This window comes from Solea senegalensis, linkage group LG5 (assembly GCF_019176455.1).
Source record: "Solea senegalensis isolate Sse05_10M linkage group LG5, IFAPA_SoseM_1, whole genome shotgun sequence".
Taxonomy (NCBI): domain Eukaryota; kingdom Metazoa; phylum Chordata; class Actinopteri; order Pleuronectiformes; family Soleidae; genus Solea; species Solea senegalensis.
In genome coordinates, this window is record NC_058025.1 from 19,126,017 (window position 1) to 19,145,764 (window position 19,748).

At 41.3% G+C, this 19,748-nt stretch overlaps 2 protein-coding genes across 4 annotated transcripts in view; one reads left to right on the plus strand and one right to left on the minus strand.

Annotated features, from left to right (window-relative positions):
* On the minus strand, positions 1 to 11,644 carry rnf214 (ring finger protein 214). Of its 2 annotated transcripts, none has more exons than XM_044025624.1 (6): positions 11,470 to 11,644; positions 9,948 to 10,177; positions 9,154 to 9,287; positions 8,759 to 8,987; positions 1,791 to 2,000; positions 1 to 1,702 (listed from the first exon to the last, which is right to left on the minus strand). In XM_044025624.1, the coding sequence occupies exons 1-6, from the start codon at positions 11,642 to 11,644 to the stop codon at positions 893 to 895; spliced, it is 1,788 nt and encodes a 595-aa protein (XP_043881559.1). In that variant the 3' UTR covers positions 1 to 892. The 2 variants fall into 2 exon arrangements, with proteins under 2 accessions (XP_043881559.1, XP_043881560.1); XM_044025625.1 differs by lacking the exon at positions 11,470 to 11,644 and adding an exon at positions 10,831 to 11,065.
* Positions 11,643 to 19,748, plus strand: part of snx2 (sorting nexin 2) — a 24,263-nt gene continuing 16,157 nt past the window's right edge. For both annotated transcript variants that reach the window (XM_044025626.1, XM_044025628.1), the window contains exons 1-2: positions 11,643 to 11,741; positions 15,142 to 15,241. In XM_044025626.1, the coding sequence (XP_043881561.1) occupies positions 11,643 to 11,741; positions 15,142 to 15,241 (199 nt within the window). The remainder of the gene's footprint in view (positions 11,742 to 15,141; positions 15,242 to 19,748) is intronic.

The following is a 19,748-nucleotide window of genomic DNA, read 5'->3' on the forward strand; positions in this document are numbered from 1 at the left end:
TCAGAGGAAACTCGGGTCCGTATTTATTTCAGCAGATTACATACCAGTGTTTTAAGCGGATGTTTGCAAAACTGCCACAAATGATCATTTTAGAAGATTAATGAACTATGAATCATTTAACAACATATTTGTGCTGAATCATTTCAAATCCATAAAAGAAGAAATAAACAGACCAAACATAATGTGTGCTTCTGTTTGATTGATAAAACATAATTCATTTAGAAAATACAGAAGACTTTCATTTGCAGCAGTTATTTTTGTATTGCATAAATCAAACTTTATTTCAAGGCGGATGGAAACTAATAATAAGACAGCACATGTTTCTATAACTCAGACTGAAGTGGTGTTGCATCCCTGGTACAAAACAAGATTCTCAACATTAATTAGTATGTTCATTTAAATGACATTAAAATGTTAACCATTAAACCTTAGCATGTTCTAAAGATTTACATGTTGCCATGTTAAAAGAAGCATGTCACAGTGCTAACATCAGCATGTTTAACTCTTAACTAAGGATGGGAATCTGTATCATCAGTATCTGTGTCAGTCTGATACTGGTCAAAATCCCTGGATTGGATGTCGGACACATACAAATGTAAACAAAAATCAGCAGAAGCATTTTAGCTGAATCATTTTCGGGCTTGGAGGATTGTCTTTGAAATGACTTAACATATGTGTCGTTAACAGCTTCACAATTCATAAATGGTCTAAAATGACAGTACTGGACTCATGTCATGTAGATAGTTGAGTTTGTGATATCGGTATCGTCCCATCCCTAGTCTTAACATCAATGTGTTGTCGTCCCAACATAAGCACGTTAACAAGTTGATTACTACTATCATTAACGTGTCACTGTGCTAGCATTAGCATAACACCTGCTTATTGTCCAATGTCATTTTGATGGACAGAAGGGACAAGAGTTGTTCTTGCTGGACTGCAGCCACATCCTGATACAGTCTTTGTGGATGGTGTGGGTGCAGCTCAATGGGTGGCGGCTCTCTGGGTCCACAGTGTTCTGGCACATGAGGCAGAGTTTACGGGCCCCGTAAGCCTGACCTCCACTTGGTGCTGCTGCCTGGGCTCTCTGCGGGGAAGGCAAAGGCCTCTGGATTGGAACCACTGGCCGCCCGATGGGCCCCGGGGTCAGCCTCTCATTCTGTGTCAGTTTGAGGCTGATATGCTCCATGACCTCCTCCAAGGACATGCCAGCTAAGGTGCCGCGGGAGCTTTTCACCTGCTGGAGCAGCTGAGTCAGCTGAGCCCTGTTGCACTGTGGGAAACGAGCCCCAAGCTTCTCCAGGATCTTGTCTAGTTTGCCAGTGGGGGCAGAGGTGGTGGCACTGGACGCAGTGGGGGGAGGTGGGGAAGGACCAACAGGGTGGATAGATTGAACAAGAGGAGACGGTGAGAGACTGGGAGGGGGTGTCACCCTAAGTGGAGCTCTGATGGGGGGTGGGAACTGCGAGTGAGGCTTCTGCAGAGGTGGGAAATGATGAGAATCCTGGTGCTGTGGTGGGGGTTGAAAATAATCTTCCGGAGGTGGGTGGTGTGGGTAGCGCTGGTGGTTTGGTGGTCGGTACTGTTCCTGGTAGTAATGTGCATGTCTTGGTGGAGGGTAGGGCCGCACCACTAGGTTGGGATGAGAAGGGGGGGCCCCAAACTGAACCAGTGACTGCATCACCTGATTGAATCTGAGGTCAGCCTATGGGAGAAGAAAAGCAGAGCAGAAATATGTTGGGTAACAAATACATATAAATGTTTTAAAATGTGTGCTGTCACACGTGTCGTACCATGGGGATCTGTGGAAGAGATGGCAAGTTGATCCTGGGGAGGGATCCTAACTCTCGACCCTGCTGGAGCCGTAGCAGAACCTCCTGAAAACGGCCCTGGAGCTCAGCCTGGTTCCTCTGGACCACGGCCTCCTTCTTCTCCCACTTCAGCCTCTCATGAGGATAGTCCTGAGGAAGCTCCACCCGCAGCATATTCAGGTACTGACTTAGCTAAGACAGACAAAGACATTCAATTCAATTCAATTTTATTTGTATAGCGCCAAATCATAACATACATTATCTCAAGACACTGTACATAGAGAACATCAAGGAGAGCAGAGAACCCCAACAGTTCACACAATGAGCAAACACTAGGCATCAGTGGAGAGAAAAAACTCCCTCTTAACAGGAAGAAATCTCTGACAGAACCAGGCTCAGAGATGTGCGGTCATCTGCCTCGACCGGTTGGGGTGAAAGGAAAAATGAGGGACAGTGGAGAGGTGGGGGACAGAAAATGGGGGGAGAGAAAGGACAAGAGGGAGATGAGGTAGAGACAGAAGAGAGAGAGAGACCAGCAGCAGATACACAACAATGTATCAGGTTACAAGTTTATACAGTTACTGATATCTGACTTTTTAATTACAAAATAATAATAATGGTAATGATAAGCGTAGCCTCGAAAACTGGTTGTTGTGTTTCCACTACAAAAAAGTACGGAGTACTTGGGCGGAGTCATCACTGCACGGCTGCATAAAACTGCAGTGAAAAAAGTACAGTAAAAGTACTTCATATTATTCATGCTGGTATATGAATCTTGAACTCCTCACAGTCACTCATAGCTCTTCAGTGTGGTTTCACTACGATTACCGTAAACGTTAGTAGAGTCGCGCACTAGAAAAAAAAAAAACGTGCGGCTGATTTGACCAGGCAAACGCGAACCACGGCTGGCTTGACCGCAGTGAATAACAGGAGGGTACAGGAGTAATCAACACAATGTGGGTGCGCTGCTTCCAACTCCTACTCACTCCACAGGCAACGACAAAAACAAAACTGAACTCAGGGGCATCACCCTCCCAGGGTCTTAAAGTGACAGTCACTCATAAACATAAAAGCCTTTTAAACACTTGATGTTGTCATTAGGTTGACAACTCACGTCATAGTTCAATAATACAATAACTCTTAATGAGTTAACTTACTCTGTGCGACCACAGCAGCCTTGATAGAGGCGTCAAACGTGAGCTAGCTAGGCGGAGCTAGCTTATCTGACATTACTTTCGCACTGTGTTTACCTAGGAAGCCGATTCCTGTTCATTGTGAGATTGACGAGTGTTAGCCAAAAGTTATCGTGCTGTTGCTGTTGGAAACAAAGTCCCCTCTGTTAATATTTTCGATCCACTTCTGGTGAACATAGTGGTCTTCTGCACGCCCAGGGAATCAATTTAGACCGTATGGATGCAGACAGACTTTACCCCATGAAGAGTGTCTTCATGGGGTCCGCATGACCAGAAGCCTCTGGCCGTTTCTCAATATCCATACTTTTGCGTACTTGCGTACTCCCGTACTTGTGAAAACATCATCAGCCTCAGTCCAAGTGCTGTTCCAATTCTCAAGTAAGTGAACAGCGAGGACGGTTCTCAAACCCGCAAGTGTTCTCGCTCCGCCCATTTTTACCAAGTATGCATCGGAGGTGACTTAAGCGTACTTAAATTAATAAATGAAGTTAAATATTTAAAATGTAAAAATAATAACATATATATGCATTTATTAAAAGTATTTCATATGTTCATTGATCAACACCGTAAGTGGCGGTAATGAGGCTGCAGCACTTGGCGCCAGCCACCATTCAAACAGCAGAACAATACATACATACTTGCATACTTGACTATTGAGAAACAACCACATACTTGTGTACTCCCGTACTTGGCAAGTATATACTCCCAGTGTACTTCTCAAGTATATACTTCCCAAGTAAGCAAGTACATACTTGCTAACTTGAGTATTGAGAAACGGCCTCTGTCTTTGTTAAGAAGTACAGCCAAAGATTTGCGCCGTAAGAGCCACGATTAGGGCTGGGTATCAATCAAAAAAAATTCGATACCGGTACCTTCATTTCGGTTCCTGACCGATACCAGTTTTATAATATCATTTCTAGAAAGAAAATGACATTTCACATTACGGAAAAAAACTCCATCCTTATTTTTTATTTTTCAGTTAAGGCATTTTCACACTCAATGCAGTTTTTTTTACATAAAAAAAAAATTAACTACAAATTAGAGAACAATTGCAAACAAGTGACAAGTCATTTTCACTAAGGATCTCACAGAAACTTACAGAGGTAAAATCAATGTCTTATCATCTCCCTATTTGACATTAGAACACAAAACATAACAATAACATGGTCGTTATTATTACTCAAAAACCATAATCTAGGCTGAGATAACCCAGGCCTAACTGGTCAACAATAGCAACAGTTTACGCACCTCCACTATAGAAAAGGGTAGCAAACCTTTAACAATAAAGTTGTGACTGTGGCACTTGTTTTTCCCTTTAGTCACTTTCTTATTCAGTCAGTGTGAACAGATTCACAATGACTGGCCTTGTCCTCCTCCTCCTCCTCACATCAGGTTCAGAGGCTACTGTGAGGACAAGATAAACATAACAGTGAACTGTTTAACAGCCGATGCAATAGATTTAACAGACTAAGCTTTATCAGTTACTGTCTATATTCAGTTAGCTTTTCATTTAGTTAACTACAGTGGGTACGGAAAGTATTCAGACCCCTTTCAATTTTTCACTCTTTGTTTCATTGCAGCCATTTTCTAAGATCAAAATATGTCATTTTATTTCTCATTAATGTACACTCAGCACCCCATCTTGACAGAAAAAAAACAGAAATGTAGAACTTTTTGCAAATGTATTAAAAAAGAAATATCACATGGTCATAAGTATTCAGACCCTTTGCTCAGTATTGAGTAGAAGCTCCTTTTGAGCTAGTACAGCCATGAGTCTTCTTGGGAATGATGCAACAAGTTTTTCACACCTGGATTTGGGGATCCTCTGCCATTCTTCCTTGCAGATCCGCTCCAGTTCTGTCAGGTTGGATGGTGAACGTTGGTGAACAGCCATTTTCAGGTCTCTCCAGAGATGCTCAATTGGTTTAGGTCAGGGCTCTGGCTGGGCCAGTCAAGAATGGTCACAGAGTTGTTTTGAAGCCACTCCTCCATTATTTTAGCTGTGTGCGTAGGGTCATTGTCTTGTTGGAAGGTGAACCTTCGGCCCAGTCTGAGGTCCTGAGCACTCTGGAAGAGGTTTTTTTCCAGGATATCTCTGTACTTGGCCACATTCATCTTTCCTTGATTTGCAACCAGTTGTCCTGTCCCTGCAGCTGAAAAACACCCCCACAGCATGATGCTGCCACCACCATGTTTCACTGTTGGGATTGTATTGGGCAGGTGATGAGTTGCCACACATACCGCTTAGAATTAACGCCAAAAAGTTCAATCTTGGTCTCATCAGACCAGAGAATCTTATTTCTCATAGTCTGGGAGTCCTTCATGTGTTTTTTGGCAAACTCTCTGCAGGCTTTCATATGTATAGCACTGAGGAGATGCTTCCGTCTTTGTGGAACTTTCTCCCATCTCCCTACTGCATCTCTGGAGCTCAGCCACAGTGATCTTTGGGTTCTTCTTTACCTCTCTCACCAAGGCTCTTCTCCCACGAATGCTCAGTTCAGCTGGAAGAAGTTTGGGACGACCAGAACTCTTCCTAGACCTGGCCGTCCCAAACTTCTTCCATTCCACTGTGCTCTTAGGAAGCTTGAGTGCTGCAAAAATTATTTTGTAACCATGGCCTGATATGTGCCTTGCCACAATTCTGTCTCTGAGCTCCTTGAGCAGTTTCTTCAACCTCATGATTCTCATTTGCTCTGACATGCACTGTGAGCTGTAAGGTCTTATATAGACAGGTGTGTACATTTCCTAATCAAGTCCAATTAGTTTAATTAAACACAGCTGGACTCCAATGAAGGAGCAGAACCATCTCAGGACAATCTAAAGAAATGGACAGCATGTGAGTTAAATATGAGTGTCACAGCAAAGGGTCTGAATACTTATGACCATGTGATATTTCAGTTTTTCTTTTTTAATAAATATACAAAATGTCTACATTTCTGTTTTTTTTCTGTCAAGATGGGGTGCTGAGTGTACATTAATGAGAAATAAAATGAACCTTTTTGATTTTAGCAAATGGCTGCAATGAAACAAAGAGTGAAACATTTAAAAGGGGTCTGAATACTTTCCGTACCCACTGTATATAGCCATAACATAAAACTGCACACTAATATCTTAAGTTAGCGTTAAATGGATCCCAGTTCAAGCACATATTACCCTGCAGTAACTTTAACTTAAGTTAACAAACATACAACACGTAAACGTACCTGTTGAAATCCCCGACACAGTGCCGTCAGCACTCTGTACTCATCATGGATGAAGTGGAGTCTTGGTGGAGGTGATTTTAAATCAGGCCGCTCTGGCTCTGTGACATCCACAGTAGAGCTGGGAAGTTGAGAGGAGGTTTCCGAGGTTGATGCCGTGCGTGTTTGAGTGCTTCGTTAAATTTGTCATGTTGCCGAGTTAGTGGTGATATCTATTTAACAAATTGCGTCACGCACTATATTAGAATTACTTTTGTTGAAATGGAGCCACACTTTCAATCTTGGTGGGATTTTTAGCCCCTTCGTCACAACACACTCACATGTAGTTAACACAGATACACGTCAACCCGGTCTGTGGGCGTAACAGCATTGTATTCTTCCTGCACGCTGCAACCACGTGTAACGTTACAGCCAATCACCGGCAGCATTATCAGATCTTGATCATGCGATTACTCCGAAGGTATCGAAACATAGGACCAAAAAACAAGGCATGATTCGATACCCGAAAGTGTCGAAGCATTTTGGTCAGTGTCATAAAAGAACTGAAATTTTGGTACCCACTCCTAGCCAAAATTTAGTTCTTCTGAAATGCGTTTTTCCTTGTCCATCTATATTCAACGGTGAAAACACGTGGCTTCTCGAAGCAGCAGTCACAGTGAGGAGCCTCCAGCAGCACAGCTGCATATTAAGGCTACATTTACATGATGACGGTCTGAACAGAAGCCAAAAGTGGCGTCGCATCTTGACTTTTTATTCCGTGACAAGCGTTTTCGGGTGACGCAAAAGTGTGTGGAATTTGATTGGGTATGCATCCCAGGCGGCTCGTTGGCACTGTGATATCACACAACAACACCATGTAAGAGCACATGCGCAAAATCTTCCTTCCTCCTCTGCGAAAAGCAAAACAGATTACAGATCCTTCTCTGTTCTGTAATATTATCTGTACATATCCTGTACATTTCGTGGAAAGACTCCTGTACGTTTAATAGAGCTGCCAGAGCAGCGTGAAGGTCCGTCCCATGGAAATAATCCGACATGTTTGTTTATTTCCCTGTACTGGTGCATGTATGTGACATAAACGCGTACGCAACGTGAGCAGATCTGAGTTTTGCATCTTGCCAGTGTAGACGGAGACGATACGGCGGAGCGTATTCAAGTTTTAAACTCCGGAGGGTGGTTTCAGATTTTTGCGTTTTTAAGCCCCAAAAACGCTGTCACCGTCTAAACGAAAGGCGCTTCCGATAAAATATTTTGTTGTTTTTACCCGCAAGTGTCCTCGTGTGAACGGGGCCTAAGTAGTCATGTGTTTCCTCTGTGAGGAGCAGCTGATTGGCCGTAAAAACAACAAAAGCAGTGAAATATGATATCATCATCATTGACAGTTATCAAACAACCCTAATTCAAATACGGTGTTTAAGTCCCACAATACTGTGATTTGAAGAAATTTCAACTTGTATAATTTAACGAAAATATTAAAAAAAAAAAAAAAGGTTTTTCTTTGTTTACTCAGTTTGCGCTGGGCAGACTTGTTGCTACTTTTGCCGTGGTGGGTGACATTTACGTAACGGTCCTCAATTTTGCATGTCAGTGCCGATTTCCTTGTTGTAACATATTGTGTTCTTCGACCCCTTCACAATTCCATTGAACTTCTGAGTTTTTGGAGAGTTTCTGCTTGAATTTCTTTGCAGGATGTCAGAATAGCCTCCCAGAGCTGCTGTTTGGATGTGAACTGCCTCCCACCCTCATACTGTAGATCTTGTGCTCGAGGAGATATATATATATATATATATATATATCTCTCACAGAGTCACCACTGACTATGAGTCATTACCTCGTACAACCGCAATAAAAAAAAATCCAAACTAAAAGAGTATAAAGCATATTTTCACAATTATGACAAATCATAATTCTTTTTTTCAGGATAATTATAACATAAATTATGTATACCAGGGTTCTCTCACCATGATTTTTTCACAGCATAGGTGAGGAGCATTTCCACCGGATCGACTCACCTCAACACGATTAGGCTGCATCTCCACTACAAAAAAAGTACCTACTTAACGTGGGTGGAGTCATCACAGCACGGCTGAGTGAAACTGCAGTGACTTCGTTTTATACACCACACACAAACACCGTCACCACACACAATCAACACGGTGATTGGCAGTCTGACCAATTATCGCATAGTACCTACTCCGCACACTTTTGGAACCTCACCTGAGCAGGTACTAAAAATATGCTAGTGGAAACGCTACTTTTAGGGGAGTCCGCACGCATCACCCCCTAGAAAAATTTGAAATTTATAACCCTCTGAAACACTATTTCGAAGTAAAACTACTATTACGACAGTGCCGATTAAAAAAGGAAAAACAACAACAGAAAAGCCCTCCTACACTAAACTGCGCTGTATCCCACATCTCATGTTACTCACATCACAGTTACTCATGTCAGCTCTCAGCTTAATATGATGTGATTGAAGTTTTACATGATATAGTGGCAATCATTAACACCTGCTCAAAGCCCTAACTCTTCAAAATAAAAGCCCTGATGTCTGTACCTCTCTGTTCCAGGCCTCGATGCGAGTCATGGCGACGTCCCTCTGCTTTTCAACTGCAACAGTCTCTTCCTGTAAGGCTAACCGCTCGGCCTCTTGCGCTTCTTTCCTCACACGTTCCATCTCCTTTCTCAGCTCCAGCAGCTCTTCCTGCCACCTCAGCTGCTCCTCCCTTTGCTCCTCCGTGAGCGTCATCAGCTTCCTCTCACTCTCCACCAGCTCATTTGTCAGCCTGATAGCAGAGAGGGGAGATGCTGTTTGAAAATGAATTAGTGTTTATTTGACATTTCATCAGTGAAATATCAAATATACTGTTACTATAACCTACAAGTCAATAAAATACAGACATAAAGAAGAAACAGTCCATCAGCTCAGTCAACACGTCCTTCTCTTTCTACCTATTTTTCTCCTCCTCTGCTCGGTTCTTCTCTGAGGTCATCTCTTGTTTTTTCATTAAGAAATTCTTCCTTGCTGCCTTGGAATTGTTCAGCTGCAGTTTGACTTGCAGAGACTCCAGTTTGTCCAAAAGTGCCTGAAACACAGTCACAGTCTGTCAGTGTCCTTGTTTTAGATCACAGTGTCTACAAACATGAGAGAAGCGATGGCATTAAATGAAAGGTTTCAACACACACAAGCTGTAATGTAGTTGTATGAGCTAATTTTACATCAGCAGTGTGTCACATACAGGTGACTCCTCTCTGTGCTGAGAAGCAATCAGACATGATCTTAATGAAAACATGTTGTGACTCAACAGACTTAAACCCAAGGTTCACATAACATTACATTTCACCTTGTGCTTTGTCTCACTGTTAGCCTGTTCCAACTGGATACTGAAATTCAAGTTGCTGTGAAAACATCTCACTCTCTCTCTGATTTTCTTTATGGACTTCGGTGTAGGAGTGCAAGCAGTTTGTGACACAACATTTGGTTTCCTGCTGGAAAAGGCTGTCTAATGGTTACAGAGTTAAAGCACATTATTAAAAGGTATCCCAAACTTAAGATGGCATAGAGTGAATTAGGTATTTCGTTAAGGGGCTAAAATTAGTCTCTCTGTTGTCCTCAGTCACTGCCATAATATTATGACTGAGCTCATGCACACTCACCCCTGGCTACTTCTAAAACAAAGAGGGAAATCCACTGATTTCCCTCTTTGTTTTTTGTGTGAGTTGAGCAAAATGTGTGCTAATTTGACCTGGTGCTGACGGGTGGCCTCCTCCTTCTTCTTCTGCAGTAGTTGTTTGTGTTTCTCTTGCACCGTCTCCTCGTCACTCTGCTTTCTCATTAGACCATCATATTGCTCTGACAGGGTGGTGCTATATTCATACGTCGCCACCACCTGGCTCTCCCAGTCTGCCTCTGTGTTGATGCCCGAGTCACGTGTCATGTTTTCTGTCTGCACAGCTTGAACGTTCTGCAGCAGCTCTGAGAAAGGAAGGAAAGATTAAATTCAATTATTTCTTGACTCCAGGGGTTACATTCTTTTCTACAAAAAAACATTTTTTTTGTAGGGCACATAGGTAATGTGGTGTTAGAAGACAAGAACGCATTATTAAAAATGCTCAGTGAGATCACTGGTGTCTGATATGCATCACACACAATAAAGAAATCAATAAAAATGATTAATTTTGCTTCCAGACATCATAAGACATTTGAGAACATCATCATTCAAGGTTTAAGAAACGCAGATCAACATTTTACTTTTTTTATTTTGTGGACCAAACAAGTACTCAATTAATTGAGACAATATTAGAAACAGGTAAATCAGCAAATATTTAGAAAATTCTGATCAAAAGATTCTTAAATGTCAAAATTGGCTGCTTTTTTAAGTAAATGAAAACTTAACAAGTTCCCCAGGTGTCATGACTCCTTCGTTTTGTATCGCGATACGACACTTGAATTGCGTTGTCACTTTCAAATCGATAATCACGGTAAAACGGGACCACAAATGCAGCCGTTAAAATAATTTCACGGTTTAAGTCTTCTTTAACAAATAGAGAGGCTGGGTGTTGGCTAGTTGTTCTTAATAAACTGACAGGTAAGTGAAATGTGCCAACAGCGTTAATCGGTAACTTTACCTGTCACTGTCATCTTAGCTAACTCCAGCTCTAGTTCTTCCTCTGGACTCAGACGACGTAGTTCCTCTGAAGTAATGCTAACATCCCCGCTAGCCTCCATGCTAACACAGCTACACAACTTAAATCCTGCTGTGTTATTAAGATTTCCAGACACACTCGTGTTAGCCAAGGGGCCACTTCTACTTGATACCGTGAGATATCAGTGCGTTGTCGATTATAGTCCGACTGAAACGCGCCATCTAGCAGAGGTTCCGCCTACGTTGCATAAAACTTTATTGAACATCGGCCAGCAGACAAAAAGCAACATAAAAAGGCGAGGAGTTTAACAAATCGGACAGCGTATAACAAATAACAAAAAGCAGCCTTTTATGTTAATCTTGTTTTTTCAACCAACTTAAATTATATTTGATTTGTTTATTTTCAAGTAGGTGTAATGATAAAAATGTTTTGCTGTCTTGTTTGTACATTTCATATAACATTTAACGTTTATCTTTTATTTCATTTGGTTTGGGTGTAGGCTTTGTAAAATTAAAAACAATTAAAATCACGTGTAATTTGTGTATATTTGTTAACTCCTTGGTTCATAAAAAGCCAAATTCCCAGAAACAAGTGGAGAGTGGGGCCTCTTCTCTTTTTTACCTCCTCTCTGCTTCCCATCAGGACTCCCGGTAGTCACATGACAGAGCTGGGAAAACCTCCTGACTCCCCGCTCCTCCTCCTGTCTCCCCGTCACAGTCGTCTGTTTTCTCGCTGTCTGACGGGGTGTGTGTCGGTTAGCTTTCATCACAATCATCCGCAGGAACCGCACAAACATGTCGGACAGGGCCAGGGACCCTCCTCCGGAGCGCACCGACTTCGAAGAGCTGGAGGACGCAGATGACCTGTTCCCGGAGCCGGCCGCCACAGAGGAGGTGAGTTTGAGGAGGAGGAGGAGGATGAAGAGGAGGCCGAGGGGAGCCGTGGTAGGCAGGGCGTGATGCTGCCAGCTGACAGCGGATGAGAACTCAGAGGTGATAGAGCAGGGAGTGCACGGAGCTTAAAATTGTTCATTTCTGAATTAGGTCTGGCGCGTTTGCTTCTTGCAATCATCTCGAACGCCCGCCGTTACGATAACACGATAACTAAATGGCCTTCTGAGCGACAGTTACAGGAGCCGAGGAGGTTCATGTTTGTGTGGTGGCAAGCGCAGGATAGGTGTGTCCTCTGTCTGTCAGGTGACAGTCACACAGGTGTGGGTGATGCATTCAGGGCCCACGGGAAAAACCAACACTAGAACAAGTCCGCCATACTGAATTATTTACTGAGAAAACACCAGCAGTGTAGCCTGAAGAAAAAGGATAGTTGTTCTACAGCTTAAATACTTGTTCCTGAATGTGCATTGTGCAAACACATTTTACTGTCAAGTGAATGTCTTGAAACCTGTTTTAATTACCTTTAGGGAGAGGCTGACAGACACAAAGCTTTGAGTGATTAAAACGTTGGATTGCAAAGAGAGTTACGTTTGAACCTCCTCCAAGATGGATGCTTGCCTTCACTAAAAACATGGGAAACGGATGTTCAGCCAATTTACAATGGCATGCCTAATAACATGTATGTAATCTCCATTAATGTTCACCACTTAATCTCATAGTTAGACAACCTTTTCCAACTAGAAACCAATGTTAATAAACCCTCTCAGTCTCCCACACCAAAGTCACAAAATGTGTGCTTCAGTGCATCAACAGGTACTGTGTCCCACCATGTAAACTCACTAATTTGGTGGGAGACATTTATGGGACAGTGTTTGTAATGAAACTCATACTCACTGTACAAGTCAGACTTTGTTTCCAGAAGTTCTGTCATAGTATTATCTGTACCTTGCAGTACCTCAGGCTGTCCAAGTAAAACTAACAGAAATATGGCTGCTGTAATCTGTGGATTTTTTTCTTGGACTGTCGATTAGTTGTTTGGTCCATAAAATGTCGATAAATGTTGAACGGTATTACCCAAACCTCGATATGATAATGTTTTCAAGTGTCTTGTTTTGGCCACAAACTAAAAATCGAAAAATCTTTTTATTATTTTATTTTATTTCTTTGTTATATGAAACAAAGCAAACCAGAAAATAAGCACTTCATTTGATTAAATGATTATCAAAATAGTTGGTGATTAATTTAGTAATTGATTAATAATGAATTTTCTTTTGTTACAAGTAAATGAATGGACTGAAGTAGCACTGAAGTAGGAGGACTGTAATTTCTACTGTAATTTCTACTTTACAACATTTTCTTAAAACACACACACAAGCAGACACTCTATGGCAGGGGTGTCAAACGTACGGCTCATGGGCCAGATCCACTATGATCTGTAATTTGTAATGCACATATGTAAATGGTAAACTTATTGAATTTGCATTATTTTTATCAAGACATTTTATGTTGTTAATAATATGTTTATCTAAAAAGATACTTCATTAAATGTAAAACAAAGGGAATAATTTGGAGTGGGTTATAGGGTATTATGCTATTATTTTACTGGTCTGTCCCACTTGAGATCAAATTGTGCTTTATGTGGCCCCTGAACTAAAATGAGTTTGAGACTCTTGCTCTATGGTCTTTAAAATGCTGTTGTAACACTCAGGAAGACAATCATCTACAGAAATGAAGTCCAGAGTGCTCACACTATAAAGCATGAGTGAGTGAGTGTATGAGTAAGTGAGAGTGAGTCACTTCCCTGAAAGAAACTGTGTGTATTGTGGTTACACTATTTTACAATAATCAAACACATGAAGGATTATATTTTGTAAAGATGTTGCTTTAATTTTCAAACCCCGTCCCCTAGATTTTTCAAATAGTATTGGTTTTTGTTGGCCCTGTCGCAAGAATCAGATGTGATTTAAACATTGTCTGACCGTCATCAAAACCAAGAAACACAAATCTGACCTCAATGGAGTTATAAGTAAAGCGTAAGGTTGCTGATTTAAGCAGAAATATCGAAAACTGTGATGTGTCAGGTTCCACAGTTGAACTGGCTGTCAGCACTTCTATGAGGAATCCAGGTGGAAACAACAATCTCCATCTTCAGCTCCAACTGAGCTCTTTTTCGTTTGTCAGGTACATTTTCTGCCACTTCTGCCATTTTTTCCACCTGAGGAAGTGTTCTGAAATAATCAGTGAAAACAAAACCACTTTCCTTTTGCTGTGTCTGCTCCCATGCAATACAGCAACAAGTTTTCTTTTTTAAATTGTGCAATCAACATTAGTAAAGAATGATTTCAGATTTACATAATGTGCCTTTTTAGTTCATTTTTGAATCCGGTTGACGTCTCAGCTTGTCTGGTGTTTGTCATGTGGTATATACAGGAGGGAAGGAGGACCAGTCACCTGCTCCTTCTGAGAGACGTTCAAGTAATTTAGTCCACCCACATTTTTCTAAAAGTCCACCAGGACAGCCTGGTGTGTGTCATTTCTATGTGTCAGCATTTTTCTTTGCTGACATGAATTTCCTCTACAAACGTCCTCATGTTCCCTTTTCTCTCCATCTCACCATTTCCTGCTGTTTTTTTTTTGTTTTTACCAACATTACAATAGTTGTGTAGTTGTGAAATATAACATCACACTCTTCAGTCATTGTTTTTGTAGTGTGTAAACTAATACTGAGGCAGCATCTTTTTTGTTTTAGTTTTGACAAGAAAACAAAGACATCAAATGACAAAAGTGGACTATTAGGTGTGAGACACTATTAGTCTTATACGCTAGTGCAGGCTAATCAAGTTAGTGTGTTTTATTTTCACATGCAGACAATAATATTCAGAATGCAATCATTGTGGTGTTTTTAATTGGTGTTTTTTTTACCTGCTAAAGTGTACTTCACCCCAATGCATTTCACTAAATGCATTTGTATTTCCTCTCAGATTTTCTTCTGTAGTGTGTGCGTGTGTGTGTGTGTGTGCGCGTGCGAGGATTGTGTCCTCTGAACTCTCTCTGTGTGTTTGCTGAGTAAGGAAGGAGGAAGCCCCTTTTTATTGTCCTCTCTTGTCCGAAACACACATTAAGCATTTTCCTGAGTTTATGGTCTCAATCACTACTTTTCCTGATTTCAAATTTGTAAATTATCCAATTTAAAGTGAAGTAGATTCTTTGCTCTCTCAGCTCCACTCTTTAGTTCTTCCTCAGTTCAAAAATCCAAAATATGGTTTTCCTTTTTTTGATGATGCTGAACAAACTGCAAATGGTATTTTACAATTTAATGAGTGATTGTTCTCAGTAGAGAGTTAGGTGACATACTTGACTTACGTGACATTCTTTTTTTGTGTGTTGTGTGTATGCACAGTCAGGACCAGCCAGTCTAACTGCTGAAGACATCAGCACCAACTCAAATGGACCCAAACAAGACTCACAGTTTGATGAGGATCCTGAAGACCTGTTTGCAGGTAAACACACACACACACTGTAGTGACAAAGTTTGTTCAGACGCGTAACTCGGAGAAACTGATACCGAAACTTTCTTGTACTTAAACTCAAATTGCATTTATTTGCGTACAGTCCACACACTGTTGTGACATTAAAGTCTTTAAACCATAAAAAAACCCAGCACGTCTTTTAAACAGTCAAAAACTTTGCTGCCCAAAAATTAGCAACACCTGTGATCAGTGACATGAACTTAAATATGTTGTGGCCAATACGCCCCCTGGTGTTCAGGAAGAATAAACCCAGAAAATACAAATTAATATATGGCTCCTACACAGAAGCCCCTAATTGCATCTGGCAGAAGACAGAGCAATTTTTAAACAATATTTAAAGGAGCCACAAAAATGCAAAACAAAACAAATCCATAACAGATAACATTCATAAACATGGGTAATAATAACTCATGCAATGTTTGCTATTGCATTATTATTGTCAACACATGAACTTGACATTAAATCTGTAGCTTCACATTACACTTGTCTTCCTTTTAAGACGAACTCTTATCAGGAAAGGTTTTCAGGACTCTTCCGAGCAACCAGGATCCTTGTGATGTTCAACTATATCCACACAATCCACAACTACAAAAACGTCTCCAGAATTGAAACTTCTTTTTTCAATTTTTGCCATTCTTGCAATAATGGTGGATACTCAGCAACCCATCTTTTCCAGAAGAGATCTGCGATATACTGAACTTGTTTCCATCTTCTCTTTGCATATAGATCTCTCTTTTCAAAAGTCCTGGTGGTAGAAATGGTTTCCCTTTGATTAGAAGTAAGTGATTTGGGGTCAATTCCTCGAGGTCATTTGGATCATCAGACAGTGTTGTGGTGGGGCGATCATTCAGCATTGCTTGAATTTCACAGAGCATGGTTTGAGAACCTTCATCATCCAAACTTTGTTGACCAAGGACTGAGCTGAAAATCTTTATGATCATCTGTATGACGCTCTCCCAAGGGCCACCGTGATGTGAACCGGCAGGTGGGTTAAAACTCCACTTTATTCTCCTTTTATGACAAATATTTTTCAATATGGTGCTGGTTTAGAGAAGCTAAGGCTTCTCTCTGCTCTCGCTCTGCTCCCACAAAGTTTGTGCCATTGTTCGATCTCATATGAGAAACTTGTCCTCTCCGCATGAGTCTGTGTCGAGAGATTAAGCTACCTCCCTATTAGCTATTTCCCAGATGTTAATGCAGCAATTTCATTTGCAAATCGCTCTTACTGGCAAAAGGAAATTATTGAGGTCTCAGCCTCAAAGCGATCGGCCAGTGATAAGTTCTGACATCCAAGTGAAGCTCTAAAGGCTTGCATTCCTTTATTAATATTTCCAAGCTGCAACTGTTTTCCTTTCTATCTCAGTTTTAGCAGCGTTCCTTTCAGTTTGAGGATCCACACGACTGCAACCTTTAGCTTCTGCCAATCAGAAAAACAGGCCATCAGTTGGTTTGTGGTATCCAAAGTATCAACAATAGTCGTATTTACCATAAGATTTCATTTAACCTCTGGATCGTCAGAGGTGACACTGAAATCCACAGGAAATGCTGGCCACTTTTCTTTGGCCTCCCACAGGAACTTTGGGCTTTCAATCCATCTTTGATTGAGCAGACTTTCAGCCTTCAATCCTCTCGAAGCATCGTCGGCAGGGTTTTGTGATGTGAGAACATATCTCCACTGTGACACATCTGAATGGTCTCTTATAGTAGATATCCTGTTAGCAATGAAGGTTAGGAACATTTTGTCTTCATTTATTTATGTACTTCAGAACTGATGTCCTCTTGGTCCAAGATGTGACTTTTCCACAGTCAAACACAACTTTTAATATTCCCTTCCTTGGATGGTGTACTCCATGGTGAGGTACATACCCTACCCTCACATGTTTCCAACTGATGTTGTGGCACTGGTTCAGCATAGCCTTTGCTAATGACATCAGTAAGAAAGTTTGTGTACTCACTATGAAAACTTGCATCCTTCTGAAGTTTCCTTTTCAGACTGTGAATACGTTGCTTGGCAACACCATGGTTGTTTGGCATGGTGACATTTTCTGATTTGAAAAGCAAATTTTATAATGTCTTTCCTGAAGCTGAACAGAGCTTTCCATGATTTCAACAAAATTCTTCTCCTCTCTTGACATCTCCTCTTGGTCTTAAGAAGTAATTTCATTTAAGTCATGGTTGTATTGTTTCATCAGCAATTCCTCAATGATGTCAACAACCTTCCTCTTTAAAGTAACTGCACTCAAAATCTGCCTATGATTATTTCCTTGTAGTGGACCATTAATCACCCACCCAGTAAGGTTCTGACAGCATATGGTCCATCTTCATGACTGTTAATCACCTTCCAAGGTTCCATCAATTTGGAGGCATTGGTGCCAATTAACAAGTCAACATCAGCTCTTTCGGGGAATCTGAATATCTTTGAAATAAGGCCACTTAGTCAGTTCCTTCTTACTGGTTATGTTGTCTGTTGACCAGTGGCAGCTGGTGACGTTTTATTTTGGGGGGGCGCAATCGGCAAGTCAGTTTTTCAGATGGACTGTGGTAACATAGTCCAGTGGTGATAGGCAGTTACCGCATATCACCACTAAAACACACCAAAGCACCATTCTCATGCCTGATACCGTAGTTTTAAAAGATTCACTTAAATTAAACTAAAAATAAGTTAATAAAAAAGTTTTCGTCTGTATTTTCAGGCATTTGAATTTTGCCTTCTCCATCACTCCTTTTGTTCCCATAGCATTTTCCATATGTATCCTTGTCTGTGTTTATTATTATCAGTCAGAGAAATATTTTAAGTCTGTATTACCTGTCTGAATCCAGGCTTGTTCAGTGTCCAGCATCTGAAAGAGGAGGCAGGGAAAACAAAACATGGCACTGGTCTGAGTGCAACCAGTTAGCCAGTCCTTCTTCTCATACCAGCTCCTGTCTTTCGTTTGCTGTTTTTTTTTGCAGTGAGAGGAAGTTGTTTGTACTTTTTTCCATGATGAAATCGGCAATTAAGCGCTGGTAAAGTTAGCACAACTTACAGAGAAGCGAACAGAGGCATTTCCGTTTCAGCCGGCATTAGGCCATGTCCGCTTGGCCGTGGGAGGTCTGATGCATCATTGCGTATGACGAAATCACATTGGGGCGAGCCCTCCCGGAGCCCATTGAAATGAATTGTAGGGGCCAAAATTAGAAAAAAAGAATCTCAACATGTAAGTCTATGAGAGCGTCTGGGGCGATTTTCAATCTGACTAAAATCGTCCCAAGGGGGCGCGACTACGGGGGGGAAACTCAGGAAGCTGAACGTCACAGCGATATTCAGGCTGCTGATTGGACAATATTATTAAGACTTAGACCGGCAAAATAAACTGTTTTTACTCTCTTTTTTTCGTGTGGCTTAAGGAGGGCAGTGCACTGTCGCCCACTATGGGCCAGCCGCCCCCCCCTGCTGTTGACACAGGCATCTCTTTCTGGGTTAACACATCAGGAAGATTGTAGAAGTGCTTGCCAGAAATTTCTGAGATTTCCAAGTCATTAATGATGCAGCTTGATACTGCGTTATTATGACCCATAGTGCATACGGTAGATGCATTTTAGTTCTTTGTGCTTTAATGTTCAGCCTGTCTGCCAGTTTTGCAGAACAGAAGGTGCCTGTGCTTCCTGGATCCAGAAAAGTGTATGTCTCAATAACCTTACTTTGTGCACTTCACTTGTACAGGCAAGATGGGAAGAATGCCATTGCCAGCCCTTGTATGATCACAGGTTGAAGTGGTGGTGTAACTTACAGCACTTTGTTTGGCAGTTCAGTATTTCCATTGGTAACTCTTTCTCCTTTTGCCATATGCAAAATGTTTGGTCTGCAAGTTTAGAAAGTTTAGGTTTTCCCTGTGCGCCTTTTCCCAGTTGTGGACACTGCTCCAATGCATGACCACGAGAACAATATGGGCAGATATGAGGGCTTTTCTTGGTATAGATCATTTCCTTCTGAACTGTATCTGCACAAGAACCTGCTTTAAATTTATCAGTTATTCACACATGAGTTACAAGTTTTTTTTGAACTGTGATTTCATTTGAGGCTTGCATTTGAATTCTCCTTTAACAAGCTACTTGTCCTGTATGTCACCAAAGACTGGATCTGAAGCTATTCTAAACTGTTGCTCAATGAACTTAACAATAAATAAACCCGGAATTTGCCTGTGAGGTAGAAACTGAGAAGTTTGCATTTGAAGTGCAAATTGTATAGATCTCCTGATGTTTGATTATTTCCTTGAGAAGGTAAAGAGAGTTGAAAGATTTCTGGCCTTGTTTGCACTGAATGTTCATGCTGAAGTTCATATTTATTGCCATGTAGGGTGAGAGATGTAGGCATGCCTTTATATTGAGACTTTCTTAAATTAGACTCCATTCATCACATTGTCCGTCCGAATCACTGCCACTGTCTGCAGCACTGCTAGCCTAGCAGTTGAGGCTAATAGCTTGAGCAGTCCAGCTC